Source organism: Anopheles arabiensis, chromosome 3 (genome assembly GCF_016920715.1).
Source record: "Anopheles arabiensis isolate DONGOLA chromosome 3, AaraD3, whole genome shotgun sequence".
In the NCBI taxonomy this organism is placed as follows: Eukaryota; Metazoa; Arthropoda; class Insecta; order Diptera; family Culicidae; genus Anopheles; species Anopheles arabiensis.
Genome location: NC_053518.1, coordinates 40961867 through 40986776, shown reverse-complemented (window position 1 = coordinate 40986776; position 24910 = coordinate 40961867). Strand labels below are relative to the sequence as shown.

At 41.7% G+C, this 24910-nt stretch overlaps 1 protein-coding gene across 4 annotated transcripts in view; it reads left to right on the top strand.

Annotated features, from left to right (window-relative positions):
* Positions 1-688: 688 nt before the first annotated feature.
* Positions 689-24910, top strand: part of LOC120900608 — a 28994-nt gene continuing 4772 nt past the window's right edge. Inside the window, exons 1-6 of one of the 4 annotated variants that reach the window (XR_005739224.1) lie at positions 689-1893; positions 18083-18323; positions 18576-18702; positions 18796-18948; positions 20525-20698; positions 23910-23992. Coding sequence is in view for 2 of the 4 variants with exons in the window: in XM_040307858.1 (XP_040163792.1) it covers positions 18123-18323; positions 18576-18702; positions 18796-18948; positions 20525-20698 (655 nt within the window). In the remaining 2 variants the exon portion in view is untranslated. Of the gene's footprint in view, positions 1894-14308; positions 14827-18082; positions 18324-18575; positions 18703-18795; positions 18949-20524; positions 20699-23909; positions 23993-24910 lie in introns of those variants that run through there. The other 3 variants (XR_005739223.1, XM_040307858.1, XM_040307859.1) reach the window with 3 other exon arrangements.

Genomic DNA, 24910 nt, shown 5'->3' with positions numbered 1-24910 from the left:
TTTATTTGGCAGGTTTTAGTGCACTGCGTGCTTTAACAACATTCAATCTGATGATCTAATAACATTTTGCTTCAAAAACAAATCGTTGCGTTAAACGGGATGATTGCTCGAATATTTGACTTCCATTGCCTTTCCTTAACACAAGAAAGCTTTTGCTACTTTGAATTAAGCTTCCATTTCGAAACATTATCTTTTCTTCTCTCTCTCTCTTTTTCAAATTTGTTTTCCTCCCCATCCTATCGTCAGAATCCAGATTGTTTTCCACCATGTACGCGAGCACACATACATGCGCACTATTGCTCGCGTCCCCCTGTTCCATCACCCACTCCCCAAAATGCGGTACCGAGCGGTAGTTTTGTTTTGAAAAACTTTGCCGGAAAGCTCGCGTACGGCACAGAGAATCGTGCGCTACATAAATTATGCTCAATTTTTCTCCGGTGAAACGAAACCAAGCGACTCTCTTGGAGCTGGAATCGGGGAGCTTATGCTTTAACGATTAATTTGTTGTTTATATCGAAATACCTTTTCCTCTCTCTTTCTCTCTCCCTCTCTGGGTGAAAAAAGTATTCAAACGCGCTGCAGAAGCTCTCAGCAATACCGAACCGAAGGTCCTGTTTCCCTATCCACCGACATCGGTTTCCCGAGAGTTTGCTTTCGCAACTGGAAAAACTGCAACATATTTGCTCTCACCCATTCAGTCATCTTGCAACGGTGCTAGCAGGCAAACGGAAAATTCAATCGCTAGTGAATGTGTGGTTAGTCGGTTAGTGAGAAGAGGTTTTTTTTTGTGTGTGTGTATTCATCCATTCAATAGTTTTGCGGAAAAGAGCAACATAAGAGAAAGAAGCTCCAATGAAAATCGTGTGCGTGTATGGAGAAACCCACAAAGGATTTACGATGAAAAGCGAAGCTCAACGGCACCAGGCGTGAGTTGAGCGCTGCGTAGATAGCTGTATTATTGCAAAAAGAAATAAAATCATAAAGAAAACGTTCCTAAAACGAAAGTTTCGTTCGTGCTATTCAATGTGACATTCAGTGTGGGCCTGTGAAAGGCGTACGAAGTGTGTGTAAGTCTTGTAAGTGGAATCGTTTCGTTCAAATTTTTCGTGCGGCGTATCGTTAGAAAAAGCACGTACGCAGTCCTACGATGGGCGACGGCATCGCTTGCTGCGCCGGTCTACTAAGTGCCCAGAGAGAAACCCCCAACGGTGACGAAAATTTTCGATAGGGAAAATTGGGGCCTCACGACAAAATAAAGGCATTCAAAGTAAGGCGCACCCCCCTCCATTATAGCGTGGCTTTTTCGTGCAGAGCTTTGAAGAAGAAAAAAAAACAAGAAATATACAAAAAGATCTTTTTTTCTGAAAAAGAATCCTGAGTCACGAATAAAAACCATAACATCTTAGTTTGTGCCACCAACAACTTAGTTTATGCTTCAGTGTAAAGTGTAGTGAGACTATGGTGAAACATTTCATCATCCGGTTTGGTATTCGAGTAGCAACAAAGTGATTGGAAATTTTATTTTCTGTGTAAGTGTGTAAAAGATTGTAAGAAGAAGAAAAAGTTTCCCCACGCTAGTGTGATCCCGTGACAAAATCAAAAATAATCCCATATCACGCGCAAGCCAAACCCCGTGCGGTGCAGTGCGAAATTCCTTCTCTAGATTTTTGCACAAAGAAAAGAAAGGCGGTGTGTGAGAGTGTCTGTGTGCGTGTGTGTATGATAGTGTGTTTTTGTGCCACAAGTTCTTTCTTTGCAACCACCACCAACTCCTGCATTGGAGTATTGTAAAAGCAGGCTGCATTCGACGGTACATCCGTTCACACTAGCTGTGTCGTAGCAAACCGATCCCTCTTGCATTCGAGTTTGTTTTTGGGAGACAGGTTTAGACAGGTAAGCTTAAGTGGGTTAACATTTCTGATAAATTGCCATCATCAGTTTGTTTAAGCAAAACAAATTGGTTTATCCACAGCGTGTCTTTGTGTCACAAGTTGGAGTTTTTCTTTATGGAAAGCTTTTCGTCCACCTTTCGACCTTTTGCGTACCGTACCGAAGGATGTATTCATCTTTTCCCCCACTCAAAACGACGGTGATGGTGTGAAAATGTAGGTCAATAAACTTGCCGTTTAGCTCACCGTAAATACGTTTACTGTTACAAAAACTACGCCAAAAGCATCCTCACGCCGATGAAAAGACAGTGAGTGTGACAGAGCCTAACCCAGGACGGCAGTCAGACACGTAAGGTGAAAGCGAGAAAGAGCCTGCCGGCCGGGAAAACGGGAGAGCAAGGTTCGTTACCGAGAGCAGAAAGGACGATAGAGAGAGCGTATGTTGTTTGAAAGCAAATTAAAGAGAGAGAGAGAGGGAGAGCGCGCGCGCGAGTATCTTTTACGACCTCCTTTTCCCCGACAGAACCACGGTATCGGCACTGGTTTCCGGTTTCCACCCCGAGCTCGAAGACGAAAGCTTGAACTGGAAAATTGCTCTGAACCGAGTTTCCCACGGCACGTCTATGCTTACATTTGGAAATGACGCTTGACGGGCATACCGAACCTCCCGTGCGTTTGACACAAAGACGGAGGGGTTTTGTGTTCTTTTGCCACACGGCGTCAGAGCCTTTGTCGTGATGGGTTTGTTTCATTGTTGTCCAACTTTTGTCCTCGGGTATGCGATATTAATATGCGAACCACCCCCTTAACCATTACCAGCTGGGTCGTGTTTTCTGCCGAATGGCTTATTGAGATTTGTGGAGAGTGAACTCTGCTCCATATGGAAATTAATACAGGACACCTCACAAATGGAAAATATCTGTACAATGTTTGTTGAGTGCTTGGCCTGAAGTACGACAGTAGCAAATGGACAAACACTATTAAAAGGGGGGCAACACGGTTATACACACAGAAGGTGACAATAATATGTGAAGCGACTCTCTTTTTATCGTCGCGTTTGTTTAAGGCTGGTTTGCTTTCCACTTTCTGTGCGATAATTATTTCCACCCCCCACCCCTTGCGGCACACAATGCGTCGGGATTAACGTTTGTTAAACATCATCAAAAGTCAGCACACGTCTCAACTAACAGCCAGCTGATGACGGCGGTGGTAAATATTGAGCACGTGTTGTTGCTAAAAGTTTCAGCCCGCAAAAGGCGTTTGGTTGCTTTTAGTTGCTGAGATCCGAAAAAAAACAACAAAAACAAATGGCGCAATGGTTTTGCAATTATAGCGCAAATTGTGATTGTCAGGAGCACATTAACAGTGTCTTACAGCCGGGAGCTTATCTTGCTCAAATAGCAAGCATACCGCAAACAGCTCAACAATCCTAAAATAACACAGTACTTTCATTATTAAAAACTACCGTTCGCTCGCTTCTCCTCTGTCCTCTGAGGGGTTTTCTGTTTGCGTAAAATCGTAGCGGAAAGCACATAAAGAAAAAGCGTTGTTGAGCAGAAAGCATTGCGAATTTCAGATCCATAGTATCAAGCCCACCCATAATTGTGGGCTATCGTTTTTTTTATTAGCTTTTTTTCTCGAATTTTCTTTCGAGAAAACCCGGCTCGATCTGATTTCAGCTACCAGCCCAAAACACCGCTGTGCCATGTTTTTTCGACGAATCAAAAGTTGCTGGTACAGATTTCATCGGGATAAGCATTTGGAGAAATAAAATGGCTCGGGGATACGATTTTGGACGAAACTTGGAGCACAACTTGGAGCGCAAAGTTGTGTGTTTTTTTGTTGTTGTTGTCGGTGCGCACGTGTATGTGTGTCTGTTTTGCGTTGATATTGCCTTCGCCTACCCATGAAGGAACAGGAAGCTGGGAAAAGTAATACACCATAACGTTGTACTTTGATGCTTTCTAATATTGTACACAGCTGTGATAAGAGATATGCGCCTTGCTGTTTGCTTTTGATTTATGAGGGTTTAATGAATATCTTAGAGAACGGTTTAAAACTCTTTTTGACTACTTAGATTTGTTTTTAATGATTTAGGGCAATAACACTTAATTCTTTTCATTGATTTTTGTGACTACTCACACCATAATAACAATTTCATAAAAATGAATAATTTAATGTTATTCTTTTAGTGATTATTAACGTTCAAGTGGATCATACAGCGGAGCCGATGATTATCGTGAGTGATTATCGATAAAATGCGCAACAAACGCGATTAATTAATTTGGATCAATTATTCCCTAATAAACCGTTTTTTTGCGATGTAATAAATCATATAAAGGCAGTGGATACAAAAATAGCTTGAAAAACGCTTTTAACTTATGGTAGAATAAATAGTCTGTTGGGTTATCTCAACCCATAACCCACATTCAAATTGGAAAGAAATCCACGAACCTTTCCAATAATTGAGCCATATATAAAAAAAGGGTTATATGCAGGAGGTTGAATAAATGAGATAATAGGGTATAAACAATGAATCAAAGGAAAATACCGTAAACTGGTAATCGATACATACCCAGAAAAAGTCACAAGATAAGCTGCAGAACATTGAATCCATCTTAATACTTCAAAATTGTATAATAATTTAAACAGTTTTCAGCACATACCAATTTTAAAATAAAAAAATTGCTTGATGACGCAAGGGCTTAATTTGACTATGTTTTGGTCATAAAAAATCTAGCAATATAATTTTGTTCTAATTTATATACTGCAAGATATAATTTTTCAAACATGCAACCTCTTAAAAATGAACTCACTATTGTCTGTTGGGCGCAGTGTTCCCGACATTCGACCTTTAAAAGGCAAGCCGTCTGCATTGCTGACTTCACAAATAAATTGTAGCTCTCTACTGCAAAACAACTACCACCCGTAGGCACTATCCCGAGCCGGTGTGCGGTAGTATCCAATTAAAATGATTAAAGCGAGCGATTCCACATCCCGAAACGTGTGCTCGTACTTCTAGCCAAAGCATTACGTGGATATGAATACTAATAACACCGCCCTTTTGACCGTGACGTTCCCGCTGGATAACTATGATAACTTCCGGCTATAGGGCCATTCTAAACGAGTTTATAAAGTTTAGTAAATGAAGATATACTGCTGATGTTAATGATGATGTTGGTTTGCCTAATTCAGGTACAGTGTTGGTCTATGTTTAGCTGCATGTGTTTTATAAAAGACTGACGAATGAAAGAGAATCTATTGTTTGCTCATCAATTTGACTCAGAAGGTACATATTTGTTTGGTTACATTATTTATTATCCTAGTTATATTATAATTAATAGAAGTTAAATAATACACACAAATAAATATAATTACATAAAAAAGCAGAGTTCGGTTGATTGCATTCATCATGCTCATAGCGACCCGTGTAATTTAAACAGAGTTTGTAATCTTTCATCCTCGACCCAACTTTCCCTAGTAAATAGAAAGGAAGTTGATAGGAAGTTGATATAAAGTGATTCGACGTAATTTGACGTAATTCCATCAGTATCATCGTTTTTTCATAATTTCAAAGTTTGAAAAGCTTCTCAACCGTACTGCCAGCTGTTTGCATTCAAAATTTTCTCCACAAAACCTTTCCGCTTCCATTAGAGTGTACCTTTGCTCCATTTCTGTGTAAATTCTAACGAAATATCATGCACTAATGAACAGACACCAAGATGTGTGAATGCAGGATGGCCATGCCAGAGCACTCAAGCACGAGCTGCGGTGGTAGTCTAATGGTAAGGTAGGAAAACTCTACCGAATGTGCATCATGCAAATCATGGTAGCATACATTATCACGAGAATCGGTGGGAGCAGTAGTAATGCGATTGGAAACGGTGTTGTCATGTAGTCGTTGAATGCATTTGTTTTTTTTTCTATTTGTAAACCTTTATACTTAGAATTACAAATTCATCCCACGTATGCACGTATTGGAATTGGAACGAGAGAGCGATGGTTGTTTGAAATGGTTCTTTTATTAGTAGTGACACAAATTGTCGAACAAAATATTACTTTCAATCCTTTTCAATATTTATAACAGTCATTTTCATAGTCAGTTCACTGCACTATAGTCCACAGCTAGCAAACCAAATAGCTCCACGATGTATCGTGTATCACTGAAAAGCATCCCGTACCGTGTTTCTGTCACTGCAGATTCAATCGCTTCCGAGGCTCAACAGTTCCAGCAACAATGCCGTCTTGCTGTGCGGTTACATTAAACCCACAATCGAGCATCCAGCGGTCAGATAGCACACCGCAATAACTGGCGGAAATGAAAATGGCTAGTTTGATACAGCGTTTCTCGTTGCTGCGTCCATTGTGAATGCTTTGCGAGGCATCGCCGCTCCTGACTCAATGCATGGATCCCGTCCGGTGTATAGGACATTCAATATTGTACCATCACTAATTGGGGCACATTACACGTTGGTGTAATTACTCTTTCGCCGAACGCTCGGCAGCATAAAGCATAGTGCAATGAAATTGGTTCTCGCGCAGTCCGCGCCCGCTTATCGATATCGGTTCGATTTGGGTTGCCTTTTTTTTCGAGGAAAATAATAAATTTTTCCCTTCGTGTGGCACAGATAGAACAGCTTATCTCGGGGTAATTGTTTTGTTCGTTATAAAGTACAGGGATTTATCGCTATCTAGTTTCGGGTTGTTGCTGTGTTACTAAGCAATGATTCATGATCTCAGGTATTTCACCGTACCATGCCTACCTAGCTTTATGTGGAGCAAATTAAAACGAAGCGTAGTTAGTGTTAGTGTTACTTTAATAACGCTTAACATATAACACTTAATGTAGTATAGCTTTGCTAACACAACTATTATATAAATATATCACTTTTATTTGTTTTTAAAACAATCATTTAAATATTTTTCTCCCACACTCAAGTACCACTTTTGTTGCTGCGCTATAGCTTGATTAGGCTATTAGAATGAATACACTGCCTCCCCTCATTTTCTTGCACAGTGTCGATCGATTACGACCGTTTGCTCTTGGTGAGAGTTTTAATTATATCCCTTTTGTGCGAGCGCGAAAGAAAAACATGACCTGTTTACACTGAAATCCATACGTTCGCGTTTAGCGCGGCGCCGGTGCGGTAGTAATTCCATGGTGCCCTGCCCAAGCCCTGGAAAGGCAAACGGAAAACCTCCTAACCATGAAATGGTGAGCAAACGAAGGCAAGTCATTAACTTGCTCCCAAGTGTGTTGAAAAATAGAAGTGCGAGGGAAAAAATAAACAGAAAATAAACAAGTACATTCGTACACCCTGCAGAATACAGTAGTGCCATATCATTTCAAACTGACGACGGTGAAGCTTGCGCTCATGCGATTCCCGGGCACAAAGGATGCTCCGTGCCATTGTTGAAAAGTTGTGCTGCTGCAGCCAACCAGTTCACTCAATCAAATTAACCTCATAAGCTGGTACTGCGCTTGCTTTAGAATTAAAAACCTCCATTCATCTACCCGCGATACGTAGACCGCAAACAATGTCTTGTGCTGGGGTTAACCTGTAGAGTGGTTCCCATTTTCCATACCATCTCGTTAACTTTTCACGCCCAAACAAAAAGCCCAGCCCCTAGGTTCCTCGTGGAACGGCGTGGGACTTTTTACCGTCAAATTGCATTTTTCCGCTTGGAAGGTTTTACGCAAAAAGGAAGGCACATTGATGTAATGGTTTATTTTTAAATCAACAGGATTGCAATCAACAAATTCTGCTGACGCACATAATGGATCCCAAAAGTTTGGTACATATGGCGCAGTTGAAGGTCTGTAGCGTTTTTTTGTTTTTGGTTTGTCTGTGTGGTTGAATTATCCTGCCGAGTCGGATCACCTACCATGGAATAGCAATCAGACCGTACCATTACCGTGCACGTCTGACCGTTCGGGAGACACACGCATGTAACAAGTTTTGGCTCCGTTCGCCGATGGGGTTGGCAAATAGCAGGCTATTTGTAACAGGTGTGCCAAGGCTAGACGCCGATACGAGCCCCTACGGACGACGGGCGTTCATTGTTTACTGGCAGTGTGATGGGCGAAATCGTATAGAAGAGGAGTTGAGGGTTATAATATCCCAGGATGAAACATCGTTTCAGTCATCATACTGCTAGACCTGTTAATGCTGTCATTCGGTACCATACTTTAACAAACAGTTATTATGAAAGAAGAGGAAATCATTCTTTAATAAAGGAAAACATCATCACAAATGGATGACAACTTTTTTCTACCATTTCCCTTGTGTCCTACAAATTCGCTAACAATATTTAATATCTCCACTTACGGGGTACTAGACATTGCACTAAGCATCTTGTCCACCGACTGCTCCGGACAATGTACATATCGGGAGAAAATGTGAACTTGGGAGCAAAAAAAACTCAACAAGCCGGCAGTTGTAGAAAGGAAATATTAGACGAGTCAAGTCAAGTACCGACGGACGAGAGTGCTACGTAATCTGTCAAGATCCTCGGTGCAATACGGAGGAAGGCAGGATCCTACCCTGACGGCACTGCTTTCTGTCAGTCATCGTCTATTGTTGTGCCTTACCTGGTTGGTAGTGGGACCCAGGGTCAACAACTGAAGCAAAAATCGCTCCACAACCGTGCCCGAAAGTGCAAACGCAGTTTGAGCAATGAGCGAAAGCGTAATCCAGGATTAAACGAGCTCTTTGTGTGCGCGGATGGAGGCGAATTGTGTCACCGAAGGACCTCCCGCCATTGGCCAGTCTACATTGTGAGTATTTTTCGAAGGGAGGGAGGGGAAAGAGGGAGTGAACGAAACGACGACGATGATTTGTTTGTTCGGGTTTTTCTTTTTATGCTCTCCGACACCCAAGTTGGTCATCGTTCAAAGCCATGCGCAGCGTCATAACCATTTTGTGGGCCATCGCAAATGCGTGCCAATTTGGGATGGGTTCCAACGAATTGACACACTTTTGCATGGCACTTGGACGTGTTAGTATGTAAGCGTGTACACGCTCATAAGTGGAGGAAATTTCAGATTTCCCCTGAGAGTTGCCCGGTCTGCCGTTTCAGTAATGACAAGGTTAAAGCGTAGCCGCGCCAAACAACAACCTTATGCTTTCGATTACAATCGTGCCACACCGAGATGGTATTCCTGCACATGCCATACAACTGTCCTATTGCTCCACAGGCAACCATTTTTGGGCCTCATACTTTCACGTCCAATTTTGGCTACTGCCGTTGATTGCACGCACGCATGAGTGTATTTGTGTGGGATGTTAATTTATGATATTTTGTTGTTGTTGCTGGGACGAGCCCAGCCAACATTCATTAGTTTGCATCACTCCCCGGGGGACGTATGCAAATTTATGCGACGGATTTTGTTTACCGGATTCTGCTACTAGGGCCCATTCGTTCCCGTTCGATCGAGCGGTGGGATGTTTCTTCGAAACCTTCTTCACTGGCTTCGTATTTCCCCTGGCGTCCTTGATTGACGGGTTGATTGACAATGGGGGCCTTTCCGATGCAGTAAGCGAACCCATAAATTTTCACATTGCAAATGAAGAATAATGAAAATGCCTCCGATTTGACAGCATCCTTGCCCGTTTGGCAAATGACGCAACAGGCCTGTGGGCCAGCTGTTCTGGTAAAAACGTGACAGCACTTGCCTTTTTGGAACGAAGGCACGACCGACACGTGCCTCGGTAGGATGTTTTTTTTTTTTTGTTTTTTTTTTCTCAGATAAATTTGAGGAAAACCCCCGTATAAAGATGACGCTCATTTTTCTCTGCCCGTTCGATCGTTTCCGAAGTAGCTATTTTGAGCACACCAAGGGGAAAAAACGTATTGAAATAAATCCACTGAACTGGTGCCACTGACAGCCGCTGTGAGAGCTGCCCTTCTTATGGTGGGAAGCTTTTCTTTATTCTCCGTTTGTTGAAACCCATCCCCCAAATGCTATTGACATTTTAGCTTACGGTGCAGCGGAGCAAGTAAAGGCTACGGCTGTCTAAGCCAAGTGCAGCCAGTGCCGTTGCGGTATTTGCCACAAGTGCATAGGGAAATACGCTTTCCGGGAGTGGTCCGTGCCGTGTTCTGCATGACAAACGAGGTAATGTGGAGAAAAGGCCGACACCCAACCGATCCTGGCGTTCCGTACACAATGGCGTTCAGTGGTAGGCAGTTGACTTTACGAATCATCTTTCCTGGCATGACGTGCTACGTACAATGGAAGTACTCGTTGTTTGTTTTATCCCAAGCTGTTGGACAAGCCCAGTCTGCCGGCAAGACCGAACGGAAGATGTTTATTACATCAATAACACTTTTCCAGCCCCTTATCAGGCTTCTTGATAATTGAAGATGTATACAGCGTGTAAGATCAATGCTTGAAGATATCCCCAAGAGCTGGTGGAGAAAAGGGTACAAATGTGATGTAGGATTCGATACGGTTTGTGGTTTTAGAGTTTGTATAGTTCAAAAGGTATCGTATGTGTCTGAACTTTGATTCATAATTGAAAGATAATCCTAAAAAGATTTAGTGCCTCAGTCTGAATCAGGTTTTATTTATGTTTGACTCATTCATAATTTCTTTATGTTACTGACAAAAATTCATACTGATGTTTAAGTGCGCAATCATTATTTTGTTGATTGCGAAAGATGTATTTAACATATTGAACGACCATAGAAACCAATCAGAAAATACATTTGCTTTAATCAAATAAATCGGAAGAGCGCGATTTTTTTAAATGCAGAATATACCTTAAAGCACACCTTTAAAAATTTGCTCTCAATCCAAAGCAAGGTAGGAATCTTTCTTTATCACCGATGCCTTTATGATTATTAGGGTAGTTTGGGTTTTGCTGCTTCCCTAACCGACAAATCCTACACTCAATAACAGTCCAATTAAACATTCATAACCATCAGACTGGTCGTCCATCGGTTAGCACTTCAAGATCAACGTTCACTATACGATAACCTTGAGACGTTTGCGAACCAGCAAAAGGACAGTGTTACCGGTGCGAGCGGAATGAATGGTCCGTATCTTGATGGATGGAACAACACTTGCCGCTTTCCAACCTTTTCAAGCACCTGTTGAAGAAGGGTTGGGTTAAGCTATCGAGATGGTGTGAAATAATTACAAGCTACCCTTTTTCAGCACAAGGAGGTGGATGTTTGTTATCTTTGGTTGACAGAGCGACAAAGATCCAATACAGAATGTACCGATATAGAAATTTAAATATTTACTACTGCTTCAAAGAAATCTAAACTAAACAAAGTTCCTCATACAAGACGACTACTCGTAGCGCAAAGACTGATTTTTGCTCCAATCTGTTGTCAGGAGCTCCATTTACCCCATTACCAGTGTGCGTGTTTGAAAGCTTTTTCCCACTCTTCCGGCAACACCAAAAAAAGCAGACACGCAGTCGGAAAAAGGGATGGAAAACAATTGTCCCGAGCAGACACGGGATCGATCGAGGTGCTGATAAATGACCATTCACTCACATTAACAATCGAAACGGTATCGTGCACGTGTGCGAACCGGACGTGATTCCACTGCGTTGAATTGTGAATGCCGTGACTAGGAGATTTTCCTCTTCCGATGACACGAACGGATCGACTGCGTCCCTGTTTGCCTCTTCCAGCACTGTCCTTCGCTAACACATACCGTGATCATAAATTGTTGCTGTATGTACTGTGTACAGTGGTGTGGTACGTTTAGCTTCGTCTTGATGTTTTAGTTTTTATTTTTTATTGATAATAGTGCACCATTTTCCACGCGCGTAAAAATCATTCTCTGTGGCGGTACACGGAAATACGCCATTAATGTGTAAATCTCGTTTTTCCTCACTATACATGCATTTACCGGCATTTGCGTCCCAAGCGCCCGGGCATGATCGATTCGATTTCAAAGCAAACATTTTGTTATCCTTCCGATGCTTTACCGGGAAGGTGACAAAATGTAAGGAAACGAGCACAGCATACTTTTACTGGCGCCATCGAAACCAAAGGCAGCGTTACAATGCTTCGTTATTGGAGGGGTTCTCGTTTTTTTCTGCGAAAAATTCAACCATCCCACTCGCTCACCGACGGCGCAAAGCCCATTTTTTCAGAACTTTCTCGGAAAGGATCTTTTCCTGGGGATCACAACGGTAGCGCTAACCGAGAGGCGAGAGTCGTGAAGCGCACACAAACACACCACTGTCGTGCAAATCCTCGAATCCATACCAATTTGCTCTTATCAACAACCGGCCGGTCCCGGCTGGGTTTCACGATATCGCTAGAGAGGCTTCGGTATAGCAATAATCAGCATCAGAGTTGAAAATCGGCTTTTCCATGGAAAGGAACCTGCCAAAAATGTGCGAGTGAAACGGTAGAGAAACCTATCATCCGATGCTCGAGCCCAATCGCCCGAACCTAACGAAAAAAGGGACTAATTTTCCAACACGCACATCTTGTTCCGTAGGAAAAGCATACAGAAAAAAAAAAACGTAATTCTTCCTGAGGCGCTAGCAACAAAACAGGCAAAACACAGCGAATGTACCGCACACGGGACACGGATACGCACGGGATGTCGGGCGTTTGTCTTTAATCTTTCTGTTCACTGCTGGTAGACGCTTTAAGCCATCGCAGCGCAGGGGCTGTTTGATGCTTGTCAACCTTATTTAGCCACATTATCGTGAAACGGAAATCCACACCTCTCCCCATTGATGATCCCTTTTCGTCGCCGACGTGCTCGCGGGATCCCAATTCAAGGGAGCCTTTATCGAAAGTGCTAAATTGATTGTAAAATCAATAGAAACCTTCCGCACCATGAGTTGTGCGTTTGTGTGAGTGTGTATCTCCACGAGACCTGATACTGGCTTCGGCTACAGAGTGGTAGAAAAAAGACGCTTCCCCAGCAGTGGCATAGTGCCGCTGCAGGCAAATGGTAATGTAAATAAGGTACTCTTACTAATCCTACTGTTGCCATCCGGGGCCCTTGCCGGCGACTGACAAACGACAGTCGGTGGCAATTCATCCAAAACACAACCCTGCCCAAGTCCAGTTTTGGCCGAGACCACCCGTCGTTCCTGAAGCGGAAAATGCTTGCGGTGGTTGATGTTGTGGTTGTAGAGCTGTCAGGAATTATGACCTCAGTGGTTTTGGGTCGAGTTTAGTTCACGTTCACATTTCGAATGATTAAACAACTAGCAGTGACAGGGAGCGCAGTTGTTGGTGAACTTTAAATGTTTGCTAGGCCAGTTCTTGGTATTCAATAAATAACAGTTTTTAACGTTTTGAGTGTATTAAATAAGATTTTTAATGAAGATCAGGAGTATCCAAACTGAATAGTTCGCGAGCCGTTTGATTTAAATAGTGAAAATAATAAACACTTTGTATTAGAGAACATGCTCTCATTAACTAGAGCGAATTAAATCTAATTTAGATAATCAGATGTTTATTGTGTTCAAAGTCCGTCAGAGAACGGCATAACTAGGCTTAGTTTTTACAAGACAAATATCGATTCTAATGGTAAGTAACATCTTGGCCCACGCTCTAAGAATAATGATTCATTACTGCAGCCGACGTGAAGAGCTTTATGACCAGCGTAGATAAAAAAAAATCGAAATTAAACTTTCATAAATCTATTATGTACTCCAGAATTTATTATTCAACTATAACTCTCATGCCGTACAGCAAACGAACATCACTAATCGATGATCAATTAATCATATGTAGATTCCTTTTTACATAGGTTTGGTTTCTGTAATTGAAAAAATAAAATAGAATGATAAAATAAATATTTATTTTATTAACATCTGACCCCATAGAAAAACGCAAACAAAAAAATATTTATTCTGGCTTCTTGAAGCAAAATATTTGATTTCTATGTTGTAACTAGTCAACATAAACTGGCAAATGGAAAGTATACACAGAAACTGGATGATTCAAAAACTTTTCTCACCGTGGAAAAAGGAGCACCAAACGAATATTATTAAAATTTATTTTAAATTTGCGAGTAGACTACTATCATGTACGTGTTCATCTTTTTATATTTATAATATTATGGAATATGCTTGAATTTAATCCTTACACATTTTTTTCTATGATTGGAACATCAAAATTAAAAATAATTCATTTAGTTATAATTTAAACTCGGGCATATCAAATGTTGCGTGAAAAATTTGTTGAATAGCTCTTCGTCTACCGTTATGAATCAAATTACGGACAGCTTCAGCCGGACATTCGGCATGTTTTTATTGAATTTCTTCAAATCCAGTCCCTCGCCATACCACTTTTTAATTTTATATGATTGCCATAATGTACAACAATCAATCAAAAATGTAACTGGCTCCTAGTAGGCCCTGATGCCACAGTAAATCAATATTTTCTGTAGGTCAGTTCATCACCAGATGCGTTCTTAGCAGTATTAATAAAAACCGACGTCAGCGTCATTTCTTCGATAATTCCTATTAATCGCGTGCAAGTGCATAGAAATACATTGGAATCTATTAAAGCAGTAGTTATCAAAGTGAAGTTATCTCTGAATTTCATTGAATCACGTATTACATTCTGTCCGGAATTTGAAGCAAGATTTTTTATGTTGTTTTTAATCCCGTGACAACCGCGTTTTTAATTGTATAAAAATGTGTTTTAAGACAGTGATAATAACAAGAAAACAACAATATTTAAAGATTTATGTGACAAATGGCTTGATGGCCGTACGGGAAAGCCCGTCAATTCGCGTAGCAGTTCTTCGGTTATATGCATCTATTGGTCTAGGAGGAAACCGACATTCAGAATGAAGTGTCCAGACATTAAGACAAGTTAAAACTAAAAAGGTGTAGTGTGTGTGTGTGAATTTGAAGATTATAAAAGTAATTTTGAGGATGTCTGGAATATGAATTAATCAGCAATACGGTGTATTTCTATTTTTATCAAAAACTGTGTATGTATTTTCATTTAAAGTTCACTAAAAATTTCATCGAGGTTATTTTGTATTCGTTTTGTTGCAAATGCGTTCAAAAATGTTTCTGAAAAAAGAAAATGATTTTTCATGCAACAAAACAGTTCTCACAACATAATTTTGATAGTTTGGACAAAGTTTTTCTTATACTGTTTGCTAAAAGAATCCAATGAAGGCTATTGTGAGTTCTAAAAGATAATTAATAAGCAAAACATTTCAGAGTAATTAAATATGGTTCAATTGACAGAAGTCATGATTATCTAAGAAAAAAAAGACTACTTCACATCATTTCCAGAAGAGCTGTATCTGTAGTTTCCACCAAGTTTGCTTGGCTTTGCTTGTAATTGACAGTCAAAACAACCGCATCGTCAGATTCAGCAGACATGCGCGAATCAGTACACGTGCCGGTAGGAGGAAAAAAACGTAGCGTCCTTTCAGCGCTAGGAACCCCAGGGGCTGTTTCGTAAGGGTGTTTCAGATGCTACAGTAATAGCCTCCAAGGCGCAATAATATATCGGGTCCCACGCTGTTCCAATGTTTTTGCTGCTGCTGCTGTTGCGTCCATCGCTGCTACTGTTATTGCTGCCGCTTTGAATACCGGCAAGCTTGTGAAGCTCTGTGTATGGGTGGAATCGATGTGTGCGTTCGTGAATGAGTTGAGTAGAGGGAGGAAGAACAGAAGAACAGTAGGAAAAAAGGCTTCAACTTCCATGACTCGCAAGCAACCATGACTCATTACAGCGCCCGATCTGCAATGGTGGTCGGAGGGGCAAGTATCCTTGAAACCGTACCAGCTGGTTGACCGATAAACTGGTCAGTAAACGGGCTTTTTGTTGTGGAATATTTACCGAAATGTCAGCACCGCAAATGCTGGCGGTTGTTGTGACATCATTTCGACGGCTAACCGGCTGGTGTGCGTTGGTTTGATTGCTTCATTTTTTGTCGTCGTGTTTGACTATCGTCAATGAGTAAAAGCGGGGAAGGGAAAAAACGTACGATAACGAAGGTGTGGGAAATGCCAGTCAAATTGAATTTCACACAAAGTTTCTCGCAGACCTTTGGACGAGCGGGTGCGTTTCAACCCGTCATAGCAACATTCTTCAATCTGGCCACATTTTCTATAACGTTACATTCGGGCAGAGGCTTTGCCTTCGTCATCGCGTATGCACAATCTGGAGAGCGTAATTCAATTGCCGTACGTTTGGCAAACGAACCATTTTGGGATGCCGGTGGTTATTTGTGTAGTGCGAGCGTCTCGTAGCGAATGAGTCTGCGAGTCCCCAGTGTGCGGATGGTTTATTGATTTTTAGTTAAGAATACATTCGTACCAGTCGGCTATGTAAAACGAATCGCTCTGTTAAACTCCGAGCGACAGACTGAATTATGAGTTAGCAAAAAAAGTAATTACATAGCATAATGAAGTTAGACCAGGGCTTTTATTTTTTAATGAAATCGATTACACCAGTTCCGCTGAGAATGTCCTCATTCGCACACACATTCAGAACGGGAATTGTAAATGGTGTTTAACATCGAAAGCGTACAAACTGTATCCATCTTGGTCCATTTCATTGTGCAAAATCTTCCAACGCAGCTAATTGCTTCAGCTTAAGTAAATCGAATTAATTTGATGTTAAATGTATTGCTTGTGCCTGGCTAACAGGCAGGGCGGTAAAAATACCAATTCGGTTAGTCTTAATTGGATCGATGGTAGCGAATCGATTGGCTGATGGACGTCGGTATAATTGCTATTGCTTTGCTTTCGGATTGTCTTGTCGATTGATTAGTTAACAATCTAGCGTTGATCGTTTCAAGCTCTATCGATCTTGGTGCCTTGCATGCGATAGTTGTTTAGTCAACATTTGTAACTTTTGCTCTTCAACGGCATTGTTTGGGGTGGTAAACAATGTTGATGATTTTCTGACCTGATAATCGGCAATCTATTCTCGCAACATCATTGCTGATGGCGTAAGAAACTGAATTCGAAAGTTAGGTACTTTTCTTTTTTCATTTTTGCAATAATACATAAAATCTAAATAAATAGTTCATGTTTTGACAAATATATTACTTTTCCTATTATACAAAATGTTATAAAAGATATCGATAGAATATTTTCATTTGCTTTCGAATCTGTATTCTCCTAAAAAGTCCAAAACGTTACTCAATTAATTTAATTCATGAACAAATGTGCAGTCTAGTGTGAGCGAGATGTGACTTTAGCCCCCAGGCTTTCAGTTAAATCAATTATTGAATGTAACTGATGTAAGGTCGAATGGGTTTTGGTGAATTAGTATCAAGATAACCTTCTTTTGCATTTTATTCTATCCAATCTAGCTGCCATGATGAAGAATTATCTTTCGAGGGGGCCTCTTGGCCCGTCCTATTAAATAAATAAATTAAATTAAATAAATCTCATTCTTATCATGTTACACCGCACCCAAATAAATGTGTATCCTTGTTTGGAAAAAATCGTTACATTTGCAACTTTGTAGCAGTAAAAACAACAAAGAACAAACAGAAGATGAATGAATTATCATTAGCGAACAATATTGAATGATTCCTTATGCTCAATATTGTTATATGTTTTTAAGCTACATAGTTAACTTCTAACTTTTTGTACAAATTAAGTCACCAATACCATTGTTTTTCACAAGTTCCGCTAGTCCGAACAGATATTTTTATGACTCCAACATTGATTTCGAAGCCGTAAACAAGGTTCTCAAGCTCATAAAATGAGCCTCTTGCCCCCAGAATGTACAAAATTCAATGTCATGCTATAAACTATGCTATCTTCCGCATTCTCCCTCCAACATACCATACACCAAGATGAATTCCAAAATATCAAACATTTCTTACAACCCTCAACGCGTCGAGAATGCTTTATGACATCGGACCGACCATGAAGCGGTCTTCTCAAGGCGTTCTTTGCGTTCCTCATCCCTATACGAGGTCACATTACTGACTCCTCTGCTCACTGGTCGATAACATTCATTATCGTAAAAACCATTATCCGATTACTTTTACAGCTGGCACGTATCAGCGTTTCTAAGCGCCACATCCTTTGTCCCTATGCGAGCCTGCTTTTGCATGCACCGCAAACCACCATCGGGCTGTAGCAATGTATGAGTTCGCATGTTACTAAGACTGATGCTGCGACGTATCAAGTGCGCATTGACATCGGTCTCGAAGGTTCACATTTGCACATTCTCATAAGCATCCTTATTTTCCTCCCGTTTCACAGAAATTATCCGTGGCCGCAGCTTAAGCGATTCTGGTGCAAGATGCATTCGGTCGGCATTCATTCGGCGCTTGCCATCAAGCGGCAGCGCAAGAGACGCGACAATCAGCGCAAGGCCCGAGAGCGCCGCTATAGCATACAGAGCTCGGAAAGCGGTGACACCCATTCGCCGCACGGTTCGACACGTCGAAAATTTCACCCCCAGAAAGTGCACATCACCGATAATAATAATTTAGATACGAAAGTAAGTATGTCTACATCTTTTCGAGGGGGGAGGTACGTGTTCGGGGCGGTGGTCGAGCTAAATCTTGCCATCAGACATCAGACCGGGTTGCGAAAGATTTCGGTGTGAACACTGACTGGAAGCTCCAAGGCGGACACTTAGTTCAGGGACAGGAAATTAGATTCGACCACAGCACGCAATCGAGCAGGGATCCGGAAATTTATCCACTCGTCCTCTCATGTGCTCTCACGCGCATCGTTTCACTCTCCGCAGGTAGTCACCAGCATTGGTATGCTGCACATAGGAGTCGTGTTCGTAGTTTTCGGAATCTTTTTACTAGGCGCTGGATTTTTTCCAGATAATCTATCCAATCAACCGCAACAATCGTGGCACCTGCTAGGTAAGTGAAAGCACGTCAACCGGTGTCAGTGACACTACAACAAGTCGCCGCCTGCCCTTGACTCCGATCGTCTTATGCTTATCTTTCTCGCAGGCAAAGGCTCCTGGTGGAATGAACTGATCTGCACGGGCCTGTTTGCCGTCGGTCTGGGCATATTTCTAATCATTCTCAACTGTGTGATAAGTAATCGGGAGGAGCAGGATCTCGAGAGCTACGTCCAGCGGCAGCTGACACGTTCCCGGTCCGGTGAGTACATGCAAACCAGCATACCAGATCTGTGGGGCGTGGGGTTTTATTCCCATGAGTGACTGTGATGCCACTTTGGGAAATCATGACGAGGTAAATGCCACATCCTGTTAGCTGACACGACTTGACCGGTGGGCCGGTATTGACGAAGATCGAACACTGTTCTCTTTTTTGTGTTTCGTTGTGCACCGCTCACAACCCGATTAATAAATGATTAGATGAAGAATTTCTTTCGCAAGTCGCACATAAAGCGTCATGCGTTGGAACTGGCAATAATATATAGAGGGCTATCACACAACGCACGTCCGGCACTTCACTTTCGATTGACCTCCGTCAGTCAGCGACCAAATGAAAGAGTGTGTTAGTGTGTCTGGTATATAATTTAAGCGAAACAATTCTGTGGTGCACGTCCAGCCAATTGTTTGTCGTTTTGGCAAGGACAACGGTCTAGGTCGTGTGTACGTGTGGTATCACGCAAGACGAAGGCAGTTGGCGAATAGCTACAATATATTATTCATCGTATCAAAAGAGCTTCACGGTCAGCGTTTTCTTTGTGCAAAGGTTGTACGACAAAGCTCTTGCATACCGTGAGTTCCATGAGTCGTTTCTTCGTCTAGAAAGTTATTGTTATTGTAATAAATATAATTTTAAACGTGTGACAAATACGAAACTCATATTTCTATAGCAATACAGCATTCCTTTTTTTCGACTAATGTTTTAAAAAGCTCTACAAAAAATGGCATCAAAACCCCTATCGAAAAATATGACCTTTCATAAATGGCATTTTAGCATCAATTTATTTTCCGAATGGACAAAACTTTTGTGCTGTTAGGAATGTACTTCTTGTCATCGATATTAACACGGCGTGAACAGTCCCAAACTGCTCAGCATGACGGAACGTGGCTGCCACTTTCTTCTTTTATTTGGCACTTTCCTTTCGTCTGCCAAATTGTACGGAGAAACCTAAACGCCCTTTTTCACATTTTTCAGCTGGATAAGGTTGGCTCGCATTACTTGTCCATACAGAACAAAACAAATGATCCTACCCCACCCACCCGGTGGTACCTGTCGCAACGGTGCCAAAGTGTCATATCATCCGGAAGGCACAGAAGAACGGAAGCAGTAGGAGTAGAAAAGAACGTAAAATTTGAAATCAATATGTACATCCATTGAGTGAAAGCTTTGATATTGCCGTAAAATACGCGAATATCGATTAATGATGCCGTCAGTAGCGCACTGTGGAGGCTGTGGGAAAGCCACGCGGCCAGAAATAACCACACATTCCCCATCCAATCGGAATCCATTTTCTGACATGCCATCCGCCAAAGCTAGTCGTTTGCTACCGGACGTGCTATTGATATCGGTCAACCCACGGCTGAAGCACGTCATAACCGTTGAGGCTTCTTAATGCCCGGTGGTTTTTGGCTTTGGTCGGGATAGATCGATCTCATTATCGATTGTGGGCATTCTGTCCTCTCTCTCTCAGTCTTTCTCTATTTTATTATTCCTTTATTCTCGTTTCTTATCTTCTTCGTTTTCTCTTTCCCTCTCTTTCTATTTCTCTATCCTTGTATAGGTCATCGACTGGAGCGTGACGTCGAGACGGGCGGACTAACCACACGCCATCATCGCAAAGCCATGCAGATACAGAAGGGTGCCGCCGAACGGGGCCTGGACGATCTTTCCAACTCGAACGTGCTGCTGACACCGACCAGCAGCGAAGTGGTTACCCCGACAACACCGTCCGGAGGTAAGCCAGGCGCACTCATATCCACAGCAACGACAGGGCATGAAAGACCTTCTGTCGTTGCTTAGCAAAAACCCACCACCAGCACCACCACCATCACCAGCACAACACCAATCCATCACCATTCACCCTCGGCTTTCGTTCAAGTTCATTAGTACATTTTATATATTCTGCAACTAGCGCTCACACCATTCATTATGATAGCTTTTCCATCACCATCTTAGCTGCAAAGTATCGCCATATAGACGCGGTTACTGTTTCTACGCCGTAGCCTTTCTGGTAGCCCTTTCATAGCACCCATCATCAGCAAGCACCTCATAAATTTGCAACCGTATCCCCGGGAAGCACATTAATCTTGTTTTATTCCACCAAGCTGGTCAGTTTTTCGTTCTCTTTTTTCCAGTTTTCTCTTTTCGTCTCTTTTTTTTAAATTCTCCTTCCCTCATCTGCGCCTCACATATCACTCGACATTTTGGCTTCTTATCGCTTTAAAGTTTTTCGTTTCTTTCTCTCTATTTTGTTTCGGTATTTTATGGTTTGTTAAACTCGATAATATCATCTGATCTTCTCTCTACCTAAGACGCGTTTTAAACTGGGCACTTAGTATGTGTATGTGTGTGTGTCTGCTCGACTGGAAAGTGTGCAGATGCTCACCCCAGCCGCTGAGTAACTGCCCGCTGTTCGGTATGGATGGTGCATTCTCGATCCTACTATTATCGATCGATCCTTTGTTTGAGTGACTTGGAATCAGATGCTGCAGCAACACCCCCCGACAGTGTTATTCGGTTGCTATCAGGCTGCCTTCTACACTATCGTGGCCATACCGGTATGATTTTATTGTATCCCGCTGCTCTCCCCACAGCTGGCATTCTGGTGGAACGTTCAAGGTCGCCGGCATTGCCGTTGGCATATTTTACCCTCCATTGGGTGGATTAAAAAGAAATTAGTTTTAATCGTGCCCAGTGCCCGTGTCCAACGCTTGATGAAAAATGCTAATTCATCTTGGGCGAGAAAAGACCCTCGATTCAGTGTTGCTGGGTACCAGTTTGTATTGGTGCTGTCTGGTCGAGGATTGCTGGAAGAAGCTCATTTTGCTAGTTTATAATGCAAATGGGTTTTTTTTAATAATAATCATACCGTAATTGCAATAATATGCACATTAACCAAATTGGTTGTTTAATAGCGTTGTTCATGATGAAATGTTATTACCTTATCGAATCAGCTGGCACACTAAATTGTGTATGACAACCCACAACACAAATTTTAAACACGTGTTGTACAACTGATTGACGTATTAATTACTAAAGTGAGCGCGTTAACAAGCCTGCAGCGTACATATGTCACAACAATATTTGCTTGCGTTCGCTTCCTCAAGCAGTTTGTTTTGCAACGAAAAAAAGCTAATGCAAGAAAAGCAAAAAAAAAAACCTATCCAATTAACATTATAGCCACTCGCTACACCCAACCTTTCCCCCCTGCTCTTGTTTTCTTTTAAACAATTTCATTTTTATTTGTTCTTTTATGCACAATCGATCCTGCCCTTGTTGTTTTTTTACTTCTATGCTCCTTACCCACACTCGTGTCGAATATTTCGTACAGCGAAATGATTTCATTACTCCTTCTCCCTTGCCGAATGGAGACGCCCAGCTCCGTTTAATAAGCGACCGGGCGCCTCCATATTCTGGGAGCGTAATTTGCATCGCTCGCTCGTAATAACGCGGCGCGACAGTTGATGCAGGCTGGCAACCGGGCTAATGAATATTCATAGCCCACCAACAGATGTATCATTCAAACCATTCGTTCAGCCGAACCGAATAAGCGTCCTGTATCAATGTTTGGGTAGTTTAATTTTGACTAATTTCAAGCTGCCAGTACACAATGGGTAAACGTTTAGTGTGGTTTGTGTGAATGTTATGCATAAAAAATATTCTTTCTAATAAATTTCTTTCAACCCAGTTTAAAAAATATTGAGGAAATAATATGTAAACAAAAATAATGCCATATATTATTTACGAACATTTGAGTTTTTATAACAAAACACTTCAAAACTATGTTTCAATTAATAATTTGATACTCAATGATTTAGTGGTTGGACAAAAATATAGATCTTTTCATTACTCAATTTAATGTGACTTGTCTATACGTAATGCATTTTTTATCAACATATGCTCAATTTTCAGTCCATTGTGGTGAGCTTTTTTTCTCACTGTGCAATAATGGTAGCACAAGTCACTACATAGTTACCACAACTCCAATTTCCAGACCCTGATACTGTTCAGCGAATGTATCATGGGTGCAACAATTGCAACCACCATGCCCCAATTTCGTGCACTGCCAAATTAATGTCTAAACCCGTCTATTGAATCAATGTTGGAAGAGCGTGGTAGTTGTTTTATGCACAGTTAGCTCAAGGTGAAAGGTGGTTTTAGACCAAAAAAAGCCGGAAAAACAACAAACAGGTCGTAAGCAAACGATGTACCAACATGCCAGCTTCATATTTTTTGCAGAACTTTGGGTTTGTGTGCTCCAAATAGACTTTGGGTTCCGATTTACCCCCTTGATTCGTACGTACGGAACATCAGACACTTGACAGACGGAAATTGCACATCAAAAAGCTCACATACGTTTTACGGAAATGTATCACACCTTCGGGTGAGGTTTTGCTGCTCCTTTAAAACTGGCATGCACTTTTAAGCTATTCTTTTGAAAAATGAGCACCGATATTCTTTGCAGTTTTATTTCATCACTTCCCCTCACACACATGATCGGCTATTCCCACCGCAAACGGCATAAGCGTTTCCACCTTTAACTATTTACCTATTCGTTTTGTCTTCTTTTTTTTTTTTGTTGTTCTTCTCTTCATTCCCATCCTTCCATACTGATCTCACCCGTTTTATCGCCTTCTCGCTATACACACAACATCGACGCAACGCTGTTGTGGATACGCAAACCGGATGCTTCCACTGCATTTATGTTCATTTTTCACGGCCACATTTCGGCTATCAAATAACCCTGCATACCGGCATACCGGCCCCGCCGCTGCTCGAATCAAAAATATGCTGCTATGCTATGCGTTCCCTTTCTTCCCTCGTCCTTCTACTTCTTCTTCTTCGCCAACTGTCAACATTGGGTATGGTGATGGGCGCAACACCAATTGCTGGAACGTTAAATCCAAACACACTTGACACTGAAACCGACATCAAAATTCCATAAGGCTATGCTTTGTAAGACTATCACCGAGCTACATCCCGATCCTGGCGCCATGCAACCTGCGGAGCAAAGGGACACTGGCGCAAGGCAAGTTGAGCAAATATAAATCCATTTCCCCTAGTGGAAGAAACACTTCCTTACGTTTGGCTTCTTTTTTCCTCTTTCTCTCGTTTTTCAAACGTTTGATGTTTCTTGGTGTCGTTGTTGGTCGTTGTGTGTGTGTGTTTTTCCCATCTATTTTCCTTTTTTTTTAAACCCCCTTTCCGGCTTTTTGCTGTGCTGCCTGTGAGCCTGTACACACCCCGTTGTGGCGTATCTGTGTGATCGGCTTGCGAAACATACGATAGCCCTGATTTTGCTCGCTGTCCATTGTTGCTTCAACTGCCTTTTACTGTTTTTTGCTCTTCAGACCCACCCACTTGACCGTACGTGTACCATACCCATCCTGTTCATCGTCTGTATGTGTGTCATTATTTGTCAATGTTGACGATCATAAATAAAAAAAATGTACATAAATCACCGGTGCATCAGTGCAATACTTCTGCATTATGCTGGTCTGTGTCAAATTGTCGTTTCTTCTGGGTCGACAAGCTTTCTGTGTCGTGCTTATCTCGATTCAAATTGCAATTACTGTCATTGATGGCGATGCACTTTCCCTATGGTTGCCCCAACGGTAGCAATCAAACCGTAGGAATTTGTGAAATCTCTTCTGTTCACAAAGGCGAACCCTCATTTGTTGTGACGCTTGGAAGCCTTATTGAATACGGGGAAAGATCAATAAACAAGCTCAATTGATCATTCATTGTGTTCGAATTTTGATACACATGAAATCAAATTGATAAATAAATAGGACATCTAAGTGAGTTTTCATGTTATTTTCCACATTATAACTTAGCATTGTAAAGGAAGCAAGCCACAAAATGGATCGATTCAGAGTAAACTCAGCAACACAATCAATTAATTGTTCTTCCCTCATACACTGGTTCCTTTTAAATATAATCGTTT